Source organism: Kryptolebias marmoratus, linkage group LG10 (assembly GCF_001649575.2).
Source record: "Kryptolebias marmoratus isolate JLee-2015 linkage group LG10, ASM164957v2, whole genome shotgun sequence".
NCBI lineage: Eukaryota > Metazoa > Chordata > Actinopteri > Cyprinodontiformes > Rivulidae > Kryptolebias > Kryptolebias marmoratus.
In genome coordinates, this window is record NC_051439.1 from 12,921,351 (window position 1) to 12,944,785 (window position 23,435).

General features: G+C 43.9%; 2 protein-coding genes across 4 annotated transcripts in view; one reads left to right on the forward strand and one right to left on the reverse strand.

The window, feature by feature from the left end:
* Positions 1 to 19,194, forward strand: rtn1a (reticulon 1a). 3 transcript variants are annotated; one of them, XM_017414934.3, is made up of 9 exons: positions 1 to 482; positions 8,281 to 9,018; positions 9,786 to 10,463; positions 16,965 to 17,172; positions 17,259 to 17,397; positions 17,485 to 17,554; positions 17,781 to 17,827; positions 17,912 to 17,970; positions 18,348 to 19,194. In XM_017414934.3, the coding sequence occupies exons 1-9, from the start codon at positions 272 to 274 to the stop codon at positions 18,388 to 18,390; spliced, it is 2,193 nt and encodes a 730-aa protein (XP_017270423.1). In that variant the 5' UTR covers positions 1 to 271; the 3' UTR covers positions 18,391 to 19,194. The 3 variants fall into 3 exon arrangements, with proteins under 3 accessions (XP_017270423.1, XP_017270432.1, XP_017270442.1); XM_017414943.3 differs by lacking the exons at positions 1 to 482; positions 8,281 to 9,018; positions 9,786 to 10,463 and adding an exon at positions 12,333 to 12,652; XM_017414953.3 differs by lacking the exons at positions 1 to 482; positions 8,281 to 9,018; positions 9,786 to 10,463 and adding an exon at positions 15,344 to 15,467.
* Positions 18,749 to 23,435, reverse strand: part of tdrd9 (tudor domain containing 9) — an 18,744-nt gene continuing 14,057 nt past the window's right edge. Inside the window, exons 25-35 of the mRNA XM_017414922.3 lie at positions 23,206 to 23,421; positions 22,605 to 22,694; positions 22,275 to 22,532; positions 21,836 to 21,997; positions 21,334 to 21,413; positions 21,147 to 21,256; positions 20,895 to 20,991; positions 20,662 to 20,800; positions 20,086 to 20,204; positions 19,922 to 19,994; positions 18,749 to 19,815 (exon numbers count right to left, since the gene is read on the reverse strand). Coding sequence (XP_017270411.1) covers positions 19,720 to 19,815; positions 19,922 to 19,994; positions 20,086 to 20,204; positions 20,662 to 20,800; positions 20,895 to 20,991; positions 21,147 to 21,256; positions 21,334 to 21,413; positions 21,836 to 21,997; positions 22,275 to 22,532; positions 22,605 to 22,694; positions 23,206 to 23,421 — 1,440 coding nt within the window. The 3' untranslated portion in view covers positions 18,749 to 19,719. The remainder of the gene's footprint in view (positions 19,816 to 19,921; positions 19,995 to 20,085; positions 20,205 to 20,661; positions 20,801 to 20,894; positions 20,992 to 21,146; positions 21,257 to 21,333; positions 21,414 to 21,835; positions 21,998 to 22,274; positions 22,533 to 22,604; positions 22,695 to 23,205; positions 23,422 to 23,435) is intronic.

The window sequence follows — 23,435 nt, forward strand, 5'->3', positions numbered from 1 at the left end:
ATCAGTGAACTAAAACAATCAGCCTCACTTCTCTCCTCCTGCTCCCGGACCGACCGCACCGTCCGCAGAACCCGAGTCAGAACCGGAGCCAGGAGCCGAGCTTTGTGTCCTCCCTCTCTCTATCTCTCTATCGCTTTCTCCTCGCACGGTAAAAGGGAAGAAAGCGTCCTCCACCTCGCCAACACCACCACCACTACCACCGCCGTCACCCGTCGTCTCGGAGCAGCCGCGGCGATTCGCCTCCTTCCTCCGTCCGACGACAGGAGCAAGCATGTCCGCTGAGGAGCTCGGCTCGGAGGGGAAGTGGTTCGGGGACGACCGCGAGAGGAACGGCCTGTTCGGCAGCGGCGCGCCGCCGGCTCGGTTCGGCGACGAATTCAAGGCGCGAGGCGGCGGCGAGGCGGCGGGCGACCTGGATAAACAGTTTCATCCCTTCCAGGACGACGGGAGGCCTCCCGTTGCTATGGAAACTGCATCTACAGGTAAAAGCCGCGCTTATCTCGGGCCGATCCGGACATTTCGGGCCGGCGTGTCGCGTCCGAGCCGCCTCACGTCTCGTTGTTTTCAGCAGAGGCAGATAAAACGCGTTAAAGACTCATTAAAGACGCGGCCAGGTTGGCTCAGATTACGACAGACGGCCTTCCTGTCTGCTGGTGCGCAGAGTAAAAACAACAACAACAAACAAACTTAAAAACACCCAACAGCTGCAAAAACAAACAACTTTTACATGTTTATCAGCAGCAATAGCGGATGAACTCATATTATGCCTGAAAAAAATTAATATAACATCAGCTGCTTATGATTTGGGCATGATATAAAGCATCAATAATTAATATACTCCTTGTTTTTCTCACTTAGATCATATTAAAAGTTGATGAGATCAGATCTAATAATACAGTTGCTCCAGCCCTCACATTTAAGCTTATTTCTACCATAATATATATATATACCTGCTGTTTCATATAGAAGTTTGAAGTATGTGACGAGAAAACAGACAAATTCTACATTTTTATCACCAAAAAGGACATAAAACAGTTATTAAAAGGTTTGTTTTCTTGGTGCATGATGGATCTTGTATAGGCCACATCGGTTATATTGCTATATTAGTGTTTTCTTGAGTTTTTGTTGGAAGATAAAGTCAGTTTTAAGCCCTCAACCCCCTCAATACACAGCCCGGCTCATGCTGCTATTTTTAATCCCGAAAGCAACATGGCTCTCTATTCGCTTGGCGAGCAAAACTAGTCAGCCCTGCACTTTTATTCTCGAACCCACTGAAAAATTCATGAGATTATGCTTTTAAAAAAAAAAAAAAAAAAAAAACTCCAGCCAGACTCAGGCTCCTTCTCATTTGGCATTCTGCCACTGATCCAAATCAAAAAGAAATCATCTTTTTTAATCTAAATTCGTTGGGCTTCGGTATCCTGAGACCCTTTATTTGTTTTCAGGGCAGAGCTTGAAATGTTAAAAGCTGAAGGGAGCTTTTTTAAATGCAGTGAGCGTTTAAATGATCAGGTTCACTCTCCTGAAAAAAGTAAACAAAGCGTGTGCTCTACTTTCATAACAGTCTGCCAGAACAGCTGTGTAGGTGCACGCCGACAAAGACACACGCTTTGTTTTGGTTTCTAAAAAAGAAAGAAAAGAAAAAAAGGAATAGCCTGAAATTGCTGCGACTCCCACTGAGCCGTGCTCGTAGACGTGAAGTAATCTGTCCTGTCACGTTTGTTCTCGCTGGGAACGCTGCAGATCTCTCCCATCAAAGCAGATAGTTCCGCCCTGACCAGAAATCTGATGGCGTCCTCCTGTCCCTGCGGCTGCGAAAGTGAGGGCAGGCGATGATGTTTCTGCCGGCGTGTTCCCGGGGCTGCCTGTTAGCAGAATATCTCACGAACCACTGGACAGAAATGAATGAAACGCTCAGAAAGTAGCTTAATTTTTTGGAGTGAATACATTTCAAGGTGGCCGCCGAAGCCAACAGACCTTAAAGCAATTAAAATGGCTTTAACTTAGATAATTTTACAGATATTAAGGTAAAGCTTAGTGTGGTAGTAGCTGAGAGTGATCCTCATTACATATTCTGAACACTATTAAATTGCACAAAAGTCAACTTTGTTATCAAAACATCTCATGCACCATGGAATTGATCAGTGGATATTTATGACCGATTAATTTTGAAGGCCACGCCAATTCAAGATGGCCGCCACAGTCGACTGCCCTCAGAAAACAAAAAAATGACTACAATTTTATAAATTTTACGACCAAAATCTGGTGTGGTTGTAGCCGAGACTCATTCACAACATTCTACACAACGTGACACTTCTTTATTTAAAACTTTGGCAGTAACTATTGGAGTCAACACACGTTGTCTGTTAGCAAAATATCTCATGAACCACAGGTTAAATTTTAATGAAACTTTCAGGAAGTAATCACTCTACAACTGATTAACCTTTGGAGTCAATCCAATTCAAAATGGCCACCATAAACAATCAAAATAAATGGTTATAACTCGGTTCATTGTGCAAATATGAAGCTGAAATTTGGTGTGGTAGTAGCTGAGTCTGCATGTCCTCTGAGGGTTAGCTCTTGTGACGTTGCAGAACATTATTTCCACAGAAACGGCTACAACTGCATCATTTCTCTGCATCAAATGATCGTAGCGACCTTTGAGGACAGCCAGGCCTTTAACTTCTGTGTAATTCGGAGCCGTTTTTAGCCATTAAAGAGCGTGATTTGTGAAGCTCAAGATATCTCGAACTGCATCTTTTAGACAACAATCGACCCGTGCCCGTCTTAAATCTTGTTCACAGCAGCTAGCTACCCACAGGACCCAGATAATGCTGATTTCAGCCGTACTAAATTACCTCGGATCCCTGCATCTCCGACACCACGGGGTAACTCCGCCTTATTTATATTCAACTTTCAGTTTCTATGTCGAGCACAAGAAGGCCGAAACGGGTGCCGAAAGTTGTGCTGCATCACGACGAGGCGTAACACGCTGTGAAAACACTCCAGTTGAGTTAGCAGATGGCGCTCGGCTCCGTCATTGAGGAAATTGTCTTGCCGTGCACGAGCGGTGACATTGCATTTTTGTTCAGATATGAGGAGAAGTTTCTTGTGTAATCCAGTGTCTGAGAGGTGGATTAGGCTTGAGTCTCTGTTTCAGCACTAAGAGGGATGAAACGGCACACTGGATGCCTGACAGGGTCCTTTCCGTATCTTTTAGATAGAAGGAGCACTTAGAGGAATCTGCCAGGCTGCATAAAAACAGCACAGCGCATTTGTGCTGCTGAAAGCCGGGCGCGTTTTGTCCCAAGGGGGGGGCCGCGAGCAATGCAGGTCCTCTCTGTAAAATAGCTGTAAAATAATACAAAGCATTTGGAAGGGGGGAGGTGAGGTTACGAGGAGGAGGAGGCCGAACCCATCAAACCAAACTTTCAAGACACCTTCATTAGAGCATCTTTCTGTGAGAAAGGTGCTTCGGGATCAGCAACAAGGCTCCGAGGTGCCCGGTTCTAGCTGACTTCTGCTTTCCGAGTTCAAACGAGCTCTCCAGAACAGTGTGTGGCGCAGCGCGGCCTGGTGTGGCGTCCCTGCTTTGATGGCATCAATGAGTCATAATTTTTAATGCCTTTCTGATCTCACGTGTGCACGCAAAACATTGTTACAATCCATCAAGTGTAACACGATGCTCTGTTGACGTCCAGCTCTTCAAACCCCTTTGCAAACTGCTGCACGCCCCCCCTCCTTCTGGGATTAAATCAGCACAAAAACCACGGACCATGTACATTTGACTTTTGGTGGTGGTTTATTGTGTGAATGCTAATTCTGTGTTCTATTGTTTTTTAATTTTCCGTGTCTTTTTTTTTTTCTTTTGTGTTATTTTAGCCATTAATATATCAAAACCTCCAGCTCATCCAGGAGCTTTGACTTTTGTTGTTCTTTAACCCTTTTTAAAATATCAAACCTTATATATTTAATCCCTTCAAAACATCGTTCTCTTGAGCCGTTTGTCTTCTAATGCTACTTTTAGCTTTTGGCTACTCTTCTGCTGTTTCTAGCTTTCAGCTAACCTTCTGATACTTTTAGCGAGTGTTCTGCTTCTTTAAGTTTTAACAGCTTAACTTCAGCTTCTTCAGCAGATATTCAGCACTCAGTTCACTCCAGTTTGTCCTATTTTTTTCCTAAACTCACTCTACTCGGTTTAAAATTCAGATTGTATAATAATCAAATAATTTAAGTCAGTTCCAAAGAAGGCTCCTATATTTTTCTTTTCTATTTATTCATAAAGCTCTATCCAAGCCAAAAAAGCAATCAATCTGATATAAAATGTGCCACTGATTAAATTAGTTTTTTATATTTTTCCTGCTTTATTCACCTTTGACAAAGACAAATAAAGGATTTGTCCTGTGTGAACGTCAGTAATTTCGTCTAGGATGGTAAATACATCGATGTTTTTTACAGTAATTGCGCGTCCCTGTTGTCTCGGATCAATGGAGCCGAGCACCTGACCCTCGGCACAGCTCTTATCCATCGACATCTGATCGTAGTTTTGTTCTGTGACAGTGAAGTCATCCTTTGTGCTTACCCCTTTTTCCTCAAAAATGCTCACCAGCGTTAAAGTGAGGCAATTAGTGAGCAGTATTCCTGTAATTGTTCAGCCACGTTTGCTGTAATCAATACATTGTTAACACCAGAACCGAAGGTTTGGAAGCACAACCATTAGGCCTGGCGCTCATCAAAGGAATGCATATTTTAGTGTTGAATAAAGTCGTGTTATGATGAGAAGGGATGAAGTTCTGTCCGTTCTCACAAGATCTGTTAGAGCTCAGCGTGTGTTGAAAATGACTCTCAGCTACTGATGCGTCAAGGTGTAGCTCATTATCTGTAAAACTGACTGAGTTGTAGCCGTTTTTGTGTTTTCTAAGATCATGTGGTTGCCATCTTGAATCAGGTCAGCACCAAATGTTGATCAGCTATAGATGTATATCCAACGATTACTTTCAGTGGTTCATAAGATATTTTGCTAACAGACAGATAAATGAACACACACAGACAACAACATCACCCTTTGGCCTTCGATGGTGAGCACTAAAAAGTGGATTGCAGATACATCTAAAGAACTACAGGTTAAAAATTAAACATTAAAATTCTAGTTGTTTGTAAAACCGTTATGTATTTCTCCTAAAATTCAAATAACTATTAAGATAAAAATGTTTTAAATATTAAATATTTGTGAGAAGTTAAGAGTAATTCTGAACAGAACAGCCTTAAAAATGTCAAAATTGGTCAATTTTCTTTCATGAAATACTAAATTCACTTCCGTTTAAGGGAAAACCTTTAAGGTTCTTCATTAAATTAGTTGTGCTGATATTCAATTGGATTTGTTTGTCTTTTACATAAAAAAACAATCCATAGTTTGTACATTTATATTTTAAGATCAGGCTGCAAGTACAGTTAATTTACTGTAGTGGAAGAAGAGAATGAAAATGACTTTTTAGTTCAGTGTCCCTCCAAACAACTTGTCCATCCTCACATAAAGTACCTTTGACTTGTCCTCTGGTAACACACACACACACACACACACACACACACACACACTGTAAGAAGTACCATTGTTCTAAATATATTGAGTGAGAGTATTTTATTTACCGTCAAAGGCACAGATGGCTTTGGAATAAGAGCACAGAGAGCGACGTGATGGATTGATTTCCACAAGGTCGTGCTGTGAAAGAGGACTCCTGAAAGATAACACCACAGTTGATAAGGCCACAGCTCGAGTAATGGAGTTGTTACAGAGCTGCAGAGTCACAGATGCCTGAAGGAAAAGCTGAAATACAGCTTGTTTGGGTGGCTTGTGGAAGCAGCATCATATGTTCCTGCAAGAAACACAATAAGGTGATGTGCCAAGACTTGAAAAATATAATAGCAACGAGTGAGCTTCTTAAGCCGTCCTGTAGTCATTTTGCTACCTTTATATGTCGTCCGTGCTTTCTTGTTTTTCTGCTGCCTGATAATTAGGAGCCTATGCCTTGGCATGGCACAGATTGTCAGCCTGCATTACTTTCAGAGCTGCACAGCCCGCACAGAGGACAACAAAAGGACTTCCCCTCCACAGCACATCCACCAGGACTTTTTTATCTAGCTGCCCCATCCTTTCAGCGGCATGAATGTGCCGTGTGGCCACAACAACGCGACACAATTCCTCTGTTGTCAAGCCCAATTCCATCTGACTGCAGTGAAGCGTTTGTCTCGGCCTTGTGTTTTTTTTTTTTAGTGTTCGTGTCCGGGTGCTGTGTCACATCAGCAGATTCAAAATGCCCTCAATCTTCAACAAGTTTGTCAACGAGCAGCCCAGAGCTTGGATGCAGACTTTTAACTGCTGCAGATGCGTTACGCAACCGCTCGTACGTTTATCACGTTGTAACGTAGAAGGGTTTGATGAGAAGAAGAAGGGTGGGGTGGGCGTTGCGTACGGTCAATCGGATTACAAGCAGCTCCCAGAGGTCACAGTTCTTTGCAGCGTGTAGTGGCTTTGAGTGCTTCCCACTGCACAGCACTTATTTAGACAGAAAATCAATGTGTGTTAGATTATGATGGGGTTGCCAGGGTGATGACTGATGAGACCATGGCAGTGAACTAAGAGGATTATGTATTGGTTAACTTTAGCAGTATATCGAGGCCATACATGTCACTATATTCAGCTTGGCCCAGCAGCAGTTTAAATATTCACATGTTGATCCATAAAACATCTTAGCCCATTTAACGCCAAATAACCTGAAGCAGAAAAAATGTCTTGGCCTGGTTTGCTTTTTTCCACCACCCCCCTCTCTTCTATCCCGGCACAGGAGTGCGGTATTTACGCCTCAGCACCGTGGTGCGATGTATTGTTAATGGCTGAGAGAAGCAGCAGCTGAAAAGACAGCAGAGAGGAAGGGTGGCGGGACGTTTTTTAGAGGAAGCCGAAGGAGGGACGGGACGTCCTGACCTGTTGGGTCTTCTGCATATCACTCTGCATCCTCTGGAGTTAACTCGGAGGCTGCTATTTTAACTCTTTCCATCTTATCCAGCCCAGCAGCTGGACTCGACCTATTTATAGCAGCAAAACCGCTGCCCTGGAGAAGCAGGGCTGGAGAGCAGGAGGAGGAGTTTGTGGATGTATAAACTCTGACTTGTAAACAGAGCATGGAAATCCTGTTCCATGGTGGGGTTTTATCGCAGGTGTTTACCTTTTAAACATGAAGCTTGCTTGTTTATTGATGGAGTTAGACATAAAGACAACATATGTGAAAAGTTCATTTCATTTTAAATCTAATCTCTATTATTCCAACAATAAATAAACCCCTTCTTACTTAAAATCTTTATATAATATGACATTTTTTTATGACTGCAAGCAGTTAATGAGTGATACAGTACTTGAGGTCATTCTTTCTACAGAGCATTTATGCTTAGACATAAACTATTCTGCACACAAACCTTGTTTTTAAATAAAATTTGCAAACATACAAAAAAGCAAATCATTCAAACCTTCAAATTAGCAAAATCTCACAGTGCAACCTTTCAAATGCTAAAAAAGTAAGAATTTCCTCTTTTTTTTCCAGAGGATGTAGGTTTTTTGTTTTAGCAACTCAAAGCTCAGCTACATTAAATGTAACAAGACAATTTTGTTGTCCATTTGCTGAAGTGCAGACCTGCCACCAAGGAGGCAAGAGTACAAGAAAGAAGAAAACAAAAGAACAGCTGTAATCCTTTATAATTAAATATAAAAGCCCTGGTCTCTTCGGTGCTCAAATAATCACAGTGTGTTGTGAAAAAAAAGCTGATGCAACACAGTGGTAAACACGCTGCTTTGCAGCTTCTCGAATTTTGCTCTGTTTCAGTGGATGTATTCTGGTTTTTGCATTATTATCCATCGGTCACTGCATACTGTTTTTCCTCTCCTTCAGATTTTGGAAGCAGAGTTTGTATCTAACATGTGTGTAGGATTAAGAGCTCAGATGTGACTACAGGCAGCCCTTTGCTGGTATGATTTGGAACAGACTATAGTTGTGTCTTTGTGGCTTTTTAGGGGGTTCTGAACAATCCTTCTTTGTCAGTTATTTGGTACAAGTACGCTCTGTGTCTTCACAGTGACACAGTCCCTGTCCCTGGCAGCAGCACAAGCTTAAGTCTAGCTTTGTTTAACTGGATGTTTTCGGTAATGGCTCTGCTCAGAGCCTGGCTGGTTTGATTCAGTCCTGCGACCCAAAGAGCACCGTCTCTGACTCTCTCTGTGTGTTTTTGTAGATGATCCCATGTCTGGCCTGTTCAGGAAGCCCATGAATGACGATGGTGACGTCTACACGTCCCTGCTGTCCAATCAGAGCTTCACAATTGGCCGGGAAGCTTCTTACCTGTCGGACGACCTGAAGCCCTCCAACCACTCCTCTGACTCCTCTGGCCTGGATCACTTCTCGAGTGACACCTACGACTTCAACTCCAAAAGCAAGATGTCTTCCAGCTTATTGGACGACATGCCGAAACCTCTGCTGGGCTCGGACAAGACAGAATCCTACAACTACATGGATATCAGCCATGGGGAAGAGCTCCGTGACCATCACCAGGGGGCTCCACCCAACATTTTTGACAAAGGCTTAGCTGATCACGATTTACTGGGCAGCTACATGGATAAGAACCCTGGAAGAGATGATGAGGATGAGGATGATGATGATGATGAGGAAGGGAATCTCGGTCCAGCACTGGGCTCCCACTCTTTCCCCTATGTGGAAGATCCATCTGATGAGGAGCTGACGGATTACCGCTCCTACCGGAACCTGGGCGGGACCCCGCAGACGGCCAGCCCGGTGAAGATCACCTTGACCGAGTCCCAGCTTCCAGGCTCCAGGGCTGAGCTGCAGCAACGTCCTCCTCCTGTCTCTGAGCGGGAAAATGTCCTGAGCGTGGGCCAACAGGGGGTCCCCACAGTGACGCTGTCAGAGCCGGAGGACGACAGCCCCTCATCCACTCCGAATGCTTCACCAACACGTAAGCACAAACTCACAAACACCCGCCTCAGGTTTCACATAAAATAGGTAATATGAATAAAAATAGTCCTTCTTATATCATGTCATTTCATATCTTAATATGTTGTGGTAAATGGAAATTTTGGGGAACATGACTGGAGGGAGAGAAACAAAAAAATAGCTTAAAGGAATAAATAATCATATAAAAACTTCAAGAAAAGAAAAAGGGAAGTACGAGGAAGGGGAAAAAATGAATCTTGGGGCTAAATAAACAGCAAGGGAAGTAATGAGTAATCAGAGGCAAGTGTGGTAAATAAGATGTGTGGTCAGCAGAGAGCAAAACCAAAAGAGAGAAACAGGCACGGATACAAAACATGAAAACAAAGAGCAAAGGACCATACAGGCAAGAAAATTATAATAAAATCTACCACAGAAATAATAAAGTACAACAATGTGGCAACATGGAAAACAAAATCACACAGAATCATAACAAAACCTAAAGATTACAGCAAACCTTTAGAAAGTACAAGCTGTATTTCCACTTTTATCATACAGAATTGATTCCTGCTGTATATATTTGGGCCTCTTAGCTACCGGTTGTAAGTAGGCAACCAATGACGTTAACACAACAAGTAGTACTGAAGTCAGCAAAACTAGTTAGGTTATATCCTTATATGTCTGACAGTCCCGCGTGAAAGTCAGGCATATATCTGAACCAGACTGATTGTTTAGATTTGTAATCTTAATAAAGACATCAATGTTTTGTTTTGTTTTTTTCTTGGTGAACAGGTAAAGGATTCCCCTCTCAAGACATGTTCAAGACTGAAGCAGGAAAACCTACAACTCCCAAAAGTAACCCAGGCACGAAGCCTGGCAGCAGGGACCACGACGGCAGCAGCGCAGAGTCCGGAGACTCTGAGATTGAGCTCGTGTCTGAAGAGCCTCCCAAGGCCAGTAGCAACCCATTTGCAGAACCCCCTAAAAGCAAGGTCACTTTCAGCCAGGCTAGCAATCCCTTCGACAATCCCCCAGTCGCCAAGGGTGGTTTCGGCCTCGCCGGCGGGCACGCTCCACCCACGGCCTACAGCATTCTGAGGGAGGAGAGGGAGGCCGAGCTCGACAGCGATCTCATCATCGAGTCTGCATCCGAAGAAAGCCCAAAGAGAGAGCAGGGCCTCAAACAGGGAGTCACCCCTCCCTCCCCTCTGGTTCCCACCACCGCTCCTCCCCGCGGTACCACTGAGGCGGTCCCAGTCGAACCCGTGATTGCCACAAAGGTCAAGAGCCCCGTGAAAACAGAGGAGGATCGTTTCAGCAAGCCTAAGCCCCCGACCGCTGCTGTGCCTCCAGAGGTGAGATCAGAAAAGGCCCACCAGGACGACATGCACAAACCCACCAACGAGGGCAAAGGAGACACAGGAAAACCTGCTGTGTCAGTGCTTTTGGAGGGCTTCAACAAACAAAAAGGTTAGTTTTTTTATTTAAGTGTTTTGGAAACACAAGGATTATTTTAATATTTACATTGATCCCGTAGTGTCACTCGCTGTATCCTGCAGCTGTGCATGAAACAAAAAGCGCTGCTGAGGTGTTTTTATGCCCAGAAGAGGTCCTGATTGCATTCAGAGCCTGAACCATCTCGTCTTGTAGAAAATAAAGTAAGATGTTGATCTGAGTGGGTGCCTCTGAAAAATGAGTGGGAGGAAAGGGGTTCTGGTTTGCTCTTGCCATATCTGCTACCCTCTGGTGGAAAACACGACAAAATGCAGCCGGAAAAAATGGTTTCACTCAAATTTATGCCCATGAATGACGAATAAAAATTCCACCCAGTCTGTAAAAAATGTATTAAGTAAGGACAAAGCTCCTTTGGGATCTTGACATCATCTGCCTTCTTACTTAACTCTTCACCTTCCTGTGAACAGATAAGTTTGATGTCGCAGTCAGCAGCTATTGCTTTCTAAGCTGGATGTTTTATTGTTGATAAGAGGTATTTTCACCTTGCTGATTGCTGACTATTTCTCTGTAAACCGGGAGTTTGCATAACTCTGTGATATCGAAATCTTAATTATTTTGTTTCTGTTGACCTCTAAACTAACATAGGTTTGTTTATTGCCGGTTTAAATAAGCAATAATGATGCCTGTGAAATGTACATTGGTTCGACTGAATAACCTTTTTTTTGTGCATCCTTCTTGTTTTGTTTACTCAGAGCACAAGAAGGTTCTAGAAATAAAACAAAAGCAGGTCACGTGTGTTTTCTTCTCCGCCACTAGAGGGAGCAGTGCACCTTCATCTCTGCTGCTCCATTATGGACCAGCAGATATATTTATGTCATCAGTCGGTGCACCTCCACGCCAGTTACCATAGCAACAGCGATGAGGGAGCGTGTTCGGTCTGGTTTCGGATAAAATCGCTTTTCCCCTCCCTCACCCTCGGCTGCTGCTGGCATTGAAGGCAGTCCAGGCTGCAGTAAACAGAAGGTGTGAGGCGTGGCTGTCTGCAGGGGGGTGGAGGGGGACCGGGCTCTGAAGACGAGATCAAAACAATGACCCAAACTATTCTGCTCGCTCCACACAGTGACCAAGCTGATCCTTTTGCTCTTGTAAGCATCCTACTTTTTTTTTTTTCCTCCCTTGTTCCATTTGCATCCCAAACGTGTCCTGTGGAGGAAATCTTCAAGCACAAAGACATCCCGAAGGCGCTGAACAGGAGCGTTTAGCTGAAATCTACAGTGTTTCCTAACATGAATTATTAAGAACAACCACTTTGCCTCTTCAATTACCACTGAGTCATAGAGGAAAAATCCATATGTATCTCGAACTGCAACCTTCAAGAATAAATATGTAGCAGAGCTGGATGTTTGCCATAATTTTTCTTTGCAACGTGGTATCAAGTTAGGCTATATTTAGCCTTTATGAAACACACTTCATGTGACATCAGAATAGAAAATGCCTTTCTGGGCTTCAGAGCATTTGGTACATGCTGTGTTTACAATAATCAGCAGAAAAGGCTGCCGGTATCCATGTGGCGACATGCGTTGGTGTCTCATCAAACTATATGTTGGACAACCCCCCTCCACCACCACCGTCCTGTACCCCCACCATAAGTAGTCTGGGGCTTTGTTAGGGCTTTTATTGTGAAACCTCTCCCTCCAAGACAAAAGACTCTGTACATCACCACCCACCCGCTCACCCCCCTGAGGCTCTAAATCATCGCACGGATGGTTTGCTGCAGCAGAAACTGTGGTGTGGTGTTTACAGTTTGCCCCTCCACTCTTCCCTCCCCCAGCACGCAGGAATACACGTACGCACTTTTTCTCCCCCCCCCCCACTGCTCCCTCTGTTCGAGCCAGCGCCGCTCCACAGCATCAGTCTTTGTGCTCCGCGAGCCGGCAGCACCTTGGAAACCTCTCCTCGCCTCCCTCCCTCCTCGCCTCCCCCTCCCTGTCGCCTCGGCATCTCTCCTGCATCCTTTCTCCACCGTTCATGCTTCTCGGGGATGAGTGATTGAGTCGGTCCCGCCAAAGAGGGAGACAAAGAAGAACACGGCGACCGCAGAGAGACGCGGAGGGTGAAAACGGGGATATAGCCGCTCACCAGCATGCAGGCCACTGCAGACATGACGAAGAAGGAGTGCTCCTGGAGCAACTGGAAGGGCCAGGGTACTGATGTGTTTACTGTGATTTACTCTGCATCTGTCTGTGTTTTCATGGCTCTGAGCGACGGACTGCTGTTTTTGCACGCAGCTTAAATGTTTCAGCCTTGGGTGTGTGGATGTGTTTAACGTATGTGCACATTTAGCTGAAGAATCAACACGGTCACGCCCTGTAACAGAACCCTTTTTGCTCAATGTGTGTGCATCTTTAAAAGAAATGACGCGAGGTGGATGAGAGATGATAACGACGGGTGTTTTGGAGCATAAAGGAGCACATCAGTGTGCTGGGCGCCATCTGTTTTGGATCTATTTAAATATGGATGCCATCATTATTGATCGAGGCTTGCCATAGTTGATACCCTCCCCGCTGGTAGCTGGTTTTTCATGGCACATGCTCCGTTTTTTTTTTTGTTAAATGAGCCAGTCTGAGCATCCGGATGGTGCTGACAGACTGTCTCTATGGTAACCAGGACACACCCGTCATGATTACATCAACCCTGTCTCCTCAGCCTCCATGGCAGCCTGCAGAGACTGGGCAGGAGAAGAGCATCCATGTGTTTGTTTCTGTCGTACGGCTGTCTCACAGGAGGGGCCAGGAGAGAAAATGGCGCCGCTTCGTTGCCACTGTGTGGTTTCTCAGCTGCCTTCTTTTTAGGTCTGGCTGAGCAGCAACTCAGAAACGACGTGTCTGATTGTGGTTGTGCAGCTGAGATCCTTGAATACAGCAACCCATTTTGTCTTTATGCTGCTGAATCCATTTAAGAACCTCTCAGACTGTGTAACGTGATCTGTGATAAAATGTGTCCACAGCACACAAAAAGCATCAAATTAAACGGACAGAGTCAACACAGCAGCAGAAGGAATTGATCTGATTTACGTTCCGGTCTTGAATGACTACATAGCACCTTAGAGCTCGAGGCATTTCGTTTAGTCATCCTTGTTGCAGAGCACATGACTGCCAAACAACTGCTGTGGCCTGATCGGACTGTGATGCAGACTTACACAAAACTGAATCACTAAAAGTCTGACTTATATAAAAAGAATCACACTTCTGTGACTCAACGTGACACAATCATTCAACATGTTTACCAACTGACCGGCAGCATAGTAAAAATGGCACAGGTATTACCTATAACTTTAGATTTGAACTAATATTATGAATATTATGACATAGCATACAACTGCACCTAAATCTAAACAGTATAAAAATAAACTCTTAGAAAGACTTATTTTGAAAGGTTTATTTTCTTGCTGTGAAGCATTCAGAAATAGAATATGTAAGATTGTTTCAAATGGATGACTGCTGGTATATTTAGTCCAAATATTCAAATGCTGAAAGTAAAATCAGCTTGTAAAGATATACAACAGGTGATAGGGTTAAAATTTTTTGATTTTAAGTATTTTTCTTTGCCCCTGTGAGCAACAAATACCACCCTTCAGTGAAAAAAATATCTAAGCTATCCTTTTTAGAATAGTCGTTTGAAAAGTCTTCTCACAGATTGGGTGACGGCTGGTTTGAGGCCACGAGGATGTCTTTGGTGATTTAATTAGGTCAGGCTAAACTAGTTCCACTACAGAAAAAGGGGGGTGGGAAGTTATATTATTGCCAGTGGTGTAAACCGTTTGCTCTGGTTTTTGCTCATCGCGAGTGAATGTTAGTGCAAAGACTCACTTGTGTTATCAGGCAGCAAATGCTCTTTGTTTTGCAGTTTAATCTAACATACTGTATTTAGTACAGTGTGACGTTTTTAAGTCTTGAGGGGTTAAAAGTCTCGTCTGTCCTGTCATGTTTTGTTTTTTTATAGCATCAAAACTCACATGCTCTACATTCAGAGAGCTCCTCAAACTTGTAGGCTGCAGAAAGAAAAGTTTGAGCTCATCTTCTGTGAAGTCATTAAGCAATTTATTTACTTTTTTCAGCAATTATGAACACAGAACAAAAGGTAAAGATTGATTTGTTTGTTTTTTAATTTCAGTGGCTAAGTGACAATTCTGTCACGTTTTCAGGCAGACAGTTTGGTGTTAATGGGTTCATAGGAACCTTACGTTCAGGTCTGGAACAACTAACACACCCCTTCAAAGCAGTTTTACTCCTCAAACCAGGTTTAAGTCAGTCACAAATTTCATTAATTTGCTAACGCACACCAGCTCGCCGGTGTGGTGTTTAACCCCCAATTGTCTGTGCGCTCCACAATAAAAGGGAGTGGCTGTCTTTTATGTGGCGTTTTGGTTTGTGGACAAATGATGCTGATTCCCCAGATTCAGAGCAAATGACTTTCTCTCTCTATTCCCAAAGGGAGCGCTCGCTTTCCCTCCCTCCTGCCCAAGCCCCTCCCTCCTTCCCTCCCTCCACATCGCCGTCTCTCGGTGATCGGAGGAGAGAAAATGGAACATGGTCGCCATGGTAACTGCATCAGGCAGGTGCTCGGCAGATCCTGACCACCGGGGCATTTTAATGGAGCGACAGTCTGTGCGATTTTCTTTTCTTTCTTTCTTTTAATTATCAGCCACTGAAATCATGTGATTCAGACTTTTATTTTACTCATCGAGTCAGATCGGCTGTTCTGAGCATAAAATCTGTTTGTTTGCTGGTTTGCACTGTGGATCTTTGGCAGCCACACCCCATCCACGGCCCCCCTCCCTCCCTCCCTCCCTCCATCCCCAGGTCCTTTTTCTCAGGCGAGTGCTGATTCGCTGGCTTTGCTGTGGCCCCTCCCCTCCCATGCAGTGGGGTGGGGAGGGGGGACTCCCCCTCCAGTGCTCTCCTTTTGTCTGTAGATAAAGCAGCTGCCTCTTTCCCTGTTCAGCCATGGGAGCCGCAGGTCAGTACACACTTCTACTGCAAACTAAGGCTTTTCAATCTGCTTTCAGTCCGTGCAGCACATCACAAGCCGCTGTCGCCTGTCAACACGTCTCCCCAGGAGAAATATCTGCTGCCGCTGTTGATCTGTGTGTGTGTGTGTGTTGGTACAGCTGCTGCTTGGGCTACCTTTGTCTTTGTGCGCATGAGAGCATCTTTCAAATCCTCCTCCACACGGGAGTCTGTCAGCGGTGGCAGCAGCAGTAAGCTCGATAAGGAAGGGAGCAGCAGTGGCACATGGATGCTGCAGAGCTCCTGGTTTGATTCTGGTTTGTAGGATGGACAGATTGGCTACTGATTCACTGCCGATGTGCTGTTAAACTGTGTGTGACCACTTCATGTGCCGTGAGCAGAGATTAACTGAGACACAGAGAGTCCTTTCACCATTCAGCCCCAGCCTGCCTTTTAGGCATCCACAGATGCCTTTTTAGTGGAGAGTAAAGATGGCCGTCATCACTATGCTGCTCACAGCTCTAAAGCTAAAATTAGAGCGGACAAGCAGGCGGGCAGGCAGCTCGGAGAAGAGCAAGACACCCAGGAGGCAGCAATTTCCTATTCATAACCGGCACAGAACTTTACAATAAAGCAGCAAAACAAAACCTCAGCTTGGTTAGACCTGCAGTCAGGCAGCTGACAGTTCTCATGGAAACAGGCCCGTGTTTTCAGACCGCCGGAGAAAGACCATGTCGGCTGCCGAGGCTGTAATGGTACACTGAACTAATCCTCGGTTATCACTTCCCTTTTGGCTCTGCAAGTGGCTTTAAATTACAGGCTCCACCGCCCAAAGATGGTGGTGGAAAAACTGCAGAAAGACGGACTATCTGTACGCATGTCAGTGCTATGTATTCCACATCTTTCTTCCTACACAAGCGTACGGGGTTTGAGGCGTTTCACTGCACTGAGGAGGACTAATGCATCGTCATCCTTCATGACTGACCACAGCAGCCTATCTGTTCCGGTCACATTGAACTCTTATCAGCAAACTGCTGATACTGCTGCTATTTCAGCCACTGCTTTCACAGAGCTCTGGTTTAATCATTAATTCTGTCCCGAGAGCAGGTGCTTCAGGTGTATGCACCCTTTGTGTAGCGTTTGCATGTAAGTTTGTATACGTATGAGACCAAACCAGGTGTTTCTGAAATCCACCACACACACACCTTTGCAAACATATTTCAGTAGGTTCGAGCCAGCTATTATCATCTGCTTAGGTCACTATATTTTTAGGTAGAAAGAAACTGAATGAACCACAACCTAAAGGTTTTTTTTTTCCCTAATGAAAAGCTGGGTTGAGACAGGATCCCGTGACGGCCGCAGCTCCCGGAGGATGCTGGGCTGTCAAGAGCCTCCGGTTATTTGACCCACATGTGTGATATGGAACAGGAGTGTAAGGGCTTTGATGCAGAGTAGGAGCTCAGGTAATATTTGAAATAAAACTCATTCTTCTGTGTTTCCTCCTCAGCGGTTGACCTCCTGTACTGGAGGAACGTGAAGCAGTCGGGCGCCGTGTTCAGCAGTGTGCTCCTGCTCCTCTTCTCCCTGACCCAGTTCAGCGTGGTCAGTGTCGGCGCCTACTTAGCCCTGGCGGCCCTGTCTGCCACCATCAGCTTCAGGATCTACAAGTCCGTGCTGCAGGCCGTGCAGAAGACCGACGAGGGCCATCCGTTCAAGTGAGCCGAACAAGTTTGATGAACAGCGTGGATTTTCACTGAAAATGTTTGAGACTATAAGCTGTTTTGCCTCTTTCTGTTGCCAGAGCTTACCTGGAGATTGAAATTGCTCTGTCTCAGGACCAGATTAGTAAATATGCTGACAAAATCCTGCTGTACACCAACACCTGCATGAAGGAACTCCGCCGGCTGTTTCTCGTGCAAGATCTGGTCGACTCTTTGAAGGTTCAACTCATACTTCAAGAGCATCACTCCTTGCCTTTTATTGCCGATAAGATAATGTATTTTAATGTAAATTACTCCGTTTCTCAGTTTGCAGTTCTGATGTGGCTGCTGACCTACGTGGGCGCTCTCTTTAATGGCCTGACACTGCTCATCCTAGGTGAGGTCATTTACCTAAGCAATATCTGCAGCTTCCGAGCACTGCGGATGACTCACATGCTCCGACATTCACCTGTTATTTAGGAGAAAATTCCAGCCTTACAACCTAATTTTATATGATACAAAAAATGACAGCATTTGACACTTTGCAGCTCTTCTGTACGCATTAGATAAGAGAAGCTGACGGCGTTAGGATGTTAACCGACACTCTTTATGTTGCTCCTCAGCTGTGGTCTCCATGTTCACCTTGCCTGTGGTCTATGAGAAGCATCAGGTAGGACTGCGAGCTTCTCAGCTCAGTTTAACCTCGACTCTGACACCTTCTGCAGCGTTTCATCAAATTTTCTCCCGTTTTCAGGCACAAATTGATCAATACGTGGGACTAATACGGACCCAGGTCAACTCTGTGGTGGGGAAGTAAGTGGCTCTGGTTTATCATGTTCACTGATCGAGGCAACCAACAGGAAAATGTGACTGGTTGTACATTATTCTTATTTTATAAGTTAAAACAAGCTTCAAATTCAAACATGTTGCACAGGTTAAAGACTAAATCAGGGTCTTAGTGATGCTTGTTGGTTTAATCACAAATCCATCCACTTTACCAACTGAATATTTCCACTATTTCTTCAAAATATAACCATAAGCTTTCCAAGTTTAGAAAAACTATACTTTTAGTTTTTACGGCCTGCTATAAAAAAAGAGCCAACACAGCAAGCGTTGTTCCCGTTGAAATGAACTAGGAGTCACTTTCTTATTAAAAACCATACATCAAAAGTGTTTTTCTCTGGTTTCAGGATCCAGGCGAAGATCCCCGGCGCTAAGAGGAAGGAGGAGTAGATCTGTCCTCGTCACTGCAAAGCTGACGGTCCAGTCCAGCTCAGAGTCAGGCTCGCTGATGGGGGGGCCTGATCGTCATCTGTGGGGCGTAGTGCTGTGTCATCTTGGTGTTCTCTAAAAGCATCCACTGGAGAAGCCTTCACCCTGTCTATAGCAGTCCAAACACTAACTCACTGTCACACGTTTGTGCATAATCCTGCTTCTAGGTAGACGAGTACACTCAAGTCAAAGACGAAAAAAAGAAACCGACTTTTTTGTGTTGCTTATTATGAAGTGCATGAAGTCGAGCCTTGGGTAAATAATATTTGATATCTTTTGTGCAGTTTTTAAAATCACGCTTTATTTTTTGCTTTTGCAGTGCTTGCCACAAATCGTACGGTTTAGCACAAAAAGGCTGAATGTCCACAGACGTACTCTGCTGCCAGTGTTAAATACTGCTTTCTGTTTCTCAGTTGGTAATTGGGGCTTCTCTCATGTCAATATATATAAATAACAAAAAAAGATTTCCTTTTGGTGTTTCCAAGCACAAAATAACTTAAGATCTGTCTTAAATGTGGTAATTGTAGGGTTTTTGCTTTTGTATAACCATAAGGAACAATACACATGCTCACGTTTAGGTACTGTTGTACAACTACTATGAAGACAAGGAGTATCTGGTGATATTTAGCTTGTTTGAATAACTGTCCAACTTTGTACTATGTTAAACTATACTCTGTAGTTCTTTAGACCCTGGACTCTAACTATTTGCACTTATGGTATGTATTTAATTACAAGAATAAGAAAAATAAATGTTCCTTGATGTAACATCTCCTCAATCCCCTTTTTGATGAGTTTACTTGCTCAGCATGATCTGAAATAGTTGAAGACGGGTTTCTGTGACACATCAGCTAACTTGGTGGCGATAAGACTGGGTGAGAGACTTGAACGGTGAGTTATAAATATAAGGCATTTGGTTTTTGGCACTGACGCACCTCTCAAAGTAGAGTTCACCCCATGTGGCAGAGTGACTGCTGCGCTGACATATTTAACTTGACTCTGGGGTCACAATGAAGACTGACTGACAAGCCTCATCTGTTGGAGACAACTATTTTTAATGGCCCACAGCTGAAACACAAGAGTGAGGTCGCGATGAATCGAAATGAACTTCAATAGCCTCCAAGTTAAAGCGGGAAACTCCTTCAACAACAACAAAAAAAGGGGGCAAGATTTCACTGCCCTGCTGAATATTAGTCTCATTTAAACATAAAACTAACTCACTTGGAAGTTCTTTAACTTAAAACTCAGCAGCTGCTCTTGTTACAAGACTGGAATCTGTTGCGCAGTGCCTTTTCAGTTGAGGAGAACGACAGGATGCAGCTGGAAGAGAACACCTCTGGCGTTTCCGCCTCCTGGCTCTGCGATGTTCATCTTCAGAGAAGGATCAATCTGGAGGTCCAAAACATGTTTTAAGACATGCAGTTGCAACGTACAGAATAGATGGGTATGTGAAAAGCCCGACGGATGAATGAAGAAGCACTGATTTGTAGCATACTTGGTTCCACTTTCCTGGTTTCTCGTAGTACAGTGGAGGGACAGCTTCTCTCGGAGGAGACCTCATGAAGAGTCTGCAAAATGAGACGTTAAGCATGCATTAACAGCTGTATGTCACCTAAAAGCTCAGTTTTAATCAGTTTTTATTGCTTTATTGAGTGTGACCTGGTGAGGCGGTCCCGGCACTCCTCCTGTAGTTGGCTGATTTTGTCAGGTCCAAGATGCAGTGTGCTGCTGGGACCGTTGCACAACAGGCGGTTGATGGCCACTCGCAAAGCGTTTATCTGAAAAGACAGAAAACAAAAAAACACATCAACACAAGAACAACAGCATGTAAAATGAAAACTGAAGCATTGTTGTTATTATAACAAGTTCAGAACAGTAGATCATTAAGAACATCTTCTGGAAATGACAGAAGTTACTATATTAATATTAATGTTTTTTTTAAATGTGCTGGGAAATGCTAAGTGCATAAGGAAGCGAAAATTCCACACAAACTAGTTGGTAAGATCTCTTTTGGTCTACATTTGACTCTTTTTAAATATTTGTGGACATAAAAGATGATGGGAATTTTCAAGCAACAAGAAAAAAATAGTTCAGCTTAAAAAACAAAACAAAAAGTGTAAGTCATCATTAATGCCAGTTGTAAATCTACAACCCAGAAGTCAAGTTTTAAATATTATCTGGGAGACCTGATCCTGGGTCTGTCAGCTGTGCTGCCTCCTTGATGACAACTATTACCTCGGTGATGTCCTCAACGTCAAACCTGACGTCGAAGGCCAGTTCGATGTCGTTCTCAGGTAGGATGGCTGCTTTTGTTTGGCTGTTGAAGCCCAAACCAAAAAGGGCACCAGAGTAGCAGGTCCTTTCTTCATTAGTGCTAAAAAAAAGCAAAGCAAAAGCTTAACACATTTTCAAAAGAACTATAAAGGGGGTTTTTACACATTGAGTTCAGCCCTGTGGGTCTATCATACCGTAACTCCATGAAGGGGGCGAAGAGCATCATCATCAGGCCAGGCAGTCCAGGGATGTTGGGCAGGATGGAAGTCTCTCTCAGGATTATACGAGTACCTTTTAATACATGCATACAGTTACAGCAGCAAACACTGAAAGTCCTCTGAGCTTAACGTTTTTAGAGCACCTTAATATACATGATATGTGTAAACTACATGAACAATGTGAAAATGAAGGGCACAGATGTGTTTATGGTCATTTATTTCTGTTACCCGTGGAGCTGACTGACACAGACGTAGCCACCAGCATCCTCAGATGTTTGTGATGTGGGTTTTCATTCAGTGCCATGGAGTTGATGCTGGTCCTGTCCACAGATGCCGGCCTGCAGGAGGACACACTCCTGATCAGCAAAGCCAAGGAGTTTAACTTTATTTTCAGATCGCTGTGTTTGTTTCTGACCTGCAGAAGATTTTCCTGCACAAGCTGTGGAAGTTTATCTTGTAAGGGCTTGACGGTCCTTTCAGACAAACTTGAAGTGCCTGAAGGAAGCCAGCAGAACATTCAGCCATCCGTCACGTGATGCTTCATACATTCACTGACTGATATGAATCAGAGCTGTGGTCACTCTGCATTGTTCTGCTTATCAGACTAAATGGGCGTGCCTCTAAATGGACACAAGCCACTGAAATAGCTCCATCTACTGGACACAATGAGGACAACAAATGGATTTAAAGAGATGCAAAACACTGCAAAAAAGCATGAATGTTTGGGATATTTAGTGTTATATTTCAGATGGCTTCCGAAAACTCATTGTTATATTGTTTGCATTTTTAAGATGTTTTAAGTTCTTGTTAATGTTCAGCTTCAGTTTTTGCAAAAAGGGCCACCTGATGAAGGAAAAAGTTCCTCTTTTTGTGCTGCTAATCAAACCGAATTTGCTTCAGCTGGCACTGTGCCTTACCTTTGATCCGGATGGTGGGTATTTGGAGAAGTGAGCAAGCAGACTGTCGATAAGCTCCTTCTCCTCTTTCTCGCGCTCCTTCCAGGCACTGTTGGCAGAAATGGGAACATATGTTCCTTTCTCCATGTCCTTGTACAGAGTCATCAGTGCCTCGTGACTTTGCTGAGAACAAAAAGATCCTGCATCAGAGTTTATATATATATATATATATATATATATATATATATATATATAGAGAGAGAGAGATTTATTAACAAAGCCCTGAAACAGATTTAGTAATTTGAGAACTCCAACAATCTCTGTTTAATCCAAAGAAATGTTGTTTGCATCATACAAAATCTAAGGCTCAAATGTATTTTATGAAAAGCACATATTAAATATTTTGTTCGATGAGATTATCAGGATTAATGAGCACAGCTTCGCCTCACTGGTGTGTCACCTGGGAATCAAAGTTCTCCTCAGCCTTCACAGCATATCCCTCCTCCACCAATATGTCCACCACACTGGTCTTCTTCGACTCCATGTTGATGAACACCTCCACACGCATGACATCGTAGAGGATGGAGTACAGAGACACGAACACCGACTGGTCCTTCACCAGAACCATGAAGCGGTTGCGGGCGCGGCTGCTCCACTGGTTCCCCAGGATGATGGACTCCGCTGACTGACACATTTCAGCAACTTGGAACTCCTGGGCCTGAAACAGAGAACTGTGTTTCCCTCAAAGTTGAAATGTTTTTTTACTTCTGACAATGTGACCTAATAGTACCTGAAAAGGGTGAGACAGCAGGTCAGATGGGAGTTCTCTAAGGCTGTCGCAGGACACAACTGATGTGTTGCCAAAGTCCAAAAACAAGACCTATAGAATGACAAGAACCATAATGTTTGGTTCTAAGCTTAGTTTTTAGTCTTCTTGCTTGAAGACCTGTGTTTTAATGCTATCGCCTTAGGGTTAAACATCACCTGTGAAAATATACACAAACTGTTCTTATTCAATAATATTTAAATCTGGAAAATTGTGTACAAAGACTGTATATTCTTTTAGGTAAGTTTTATTTGGGTAAATGTTTTTATGTTCATAATAAACAGTTGAGTTAGCCTACACAAAAAAAGTATTTACCTTAAACACAGTCATGAATAAACTGTTCCTTCCATTACTTGTAACCCAAAACAAAAACACTTTAAGTCCTGTAAGTGTATTAAGAGTCTGCTAAAAATGTCTTTTAGCTAGCAGTTTTCTTTTTGTTTCTTTGTTTTAAACAGGGATTTTGGAAAAGAGATGAAGTACCAAAGAACTAAGACAGAATCATTAAAACGGGACAAATGTGTTACATCTCAATCAAAGACTTGCATACGTGGAAAATATTCACCTCCACAGTATTACCGCGCATGTGCAGGATCTTGGCTCGGTAATACAAACTCTGCTCGCTGCTCTCAGAGTACGGCGCCAGACACAGCAGGTTGGGGTAGAAAGACACCGTCACGGGATTCAGGGTACGCTTGTTGATCTCTCCAGTCAGAAGGCGTTGCTTTTCCAAGCTGGCTTCATCTGCTGGGAACCCCCAGAAATGACCCACGTCCAACACCTGCAGCAGAGTTT

Coding starts and splice junctions, on each gene's coding strand:
- rtn1a (XM_017414934.3), top strand. CDS start 272: ATGTCCGCTGAGGAGCTCGGCTCGGAGGGGAAGTGGTTCGGGGACGAC. Junction 9,019..9,785: donor TCCGAATGCTTCACCAACAC/GTAAGCACAAAC, acceptor CTTGGTGAACAG/GTAAAGGATTCCCCTCTCAA. Junction 10,464..16,964: donor GGGCTTCAACAAACAAAAAG/GTTAGTTTTTTT, acceptor TTTCCTCCTCAG/CGGTTGACCTCCTGTACTGG.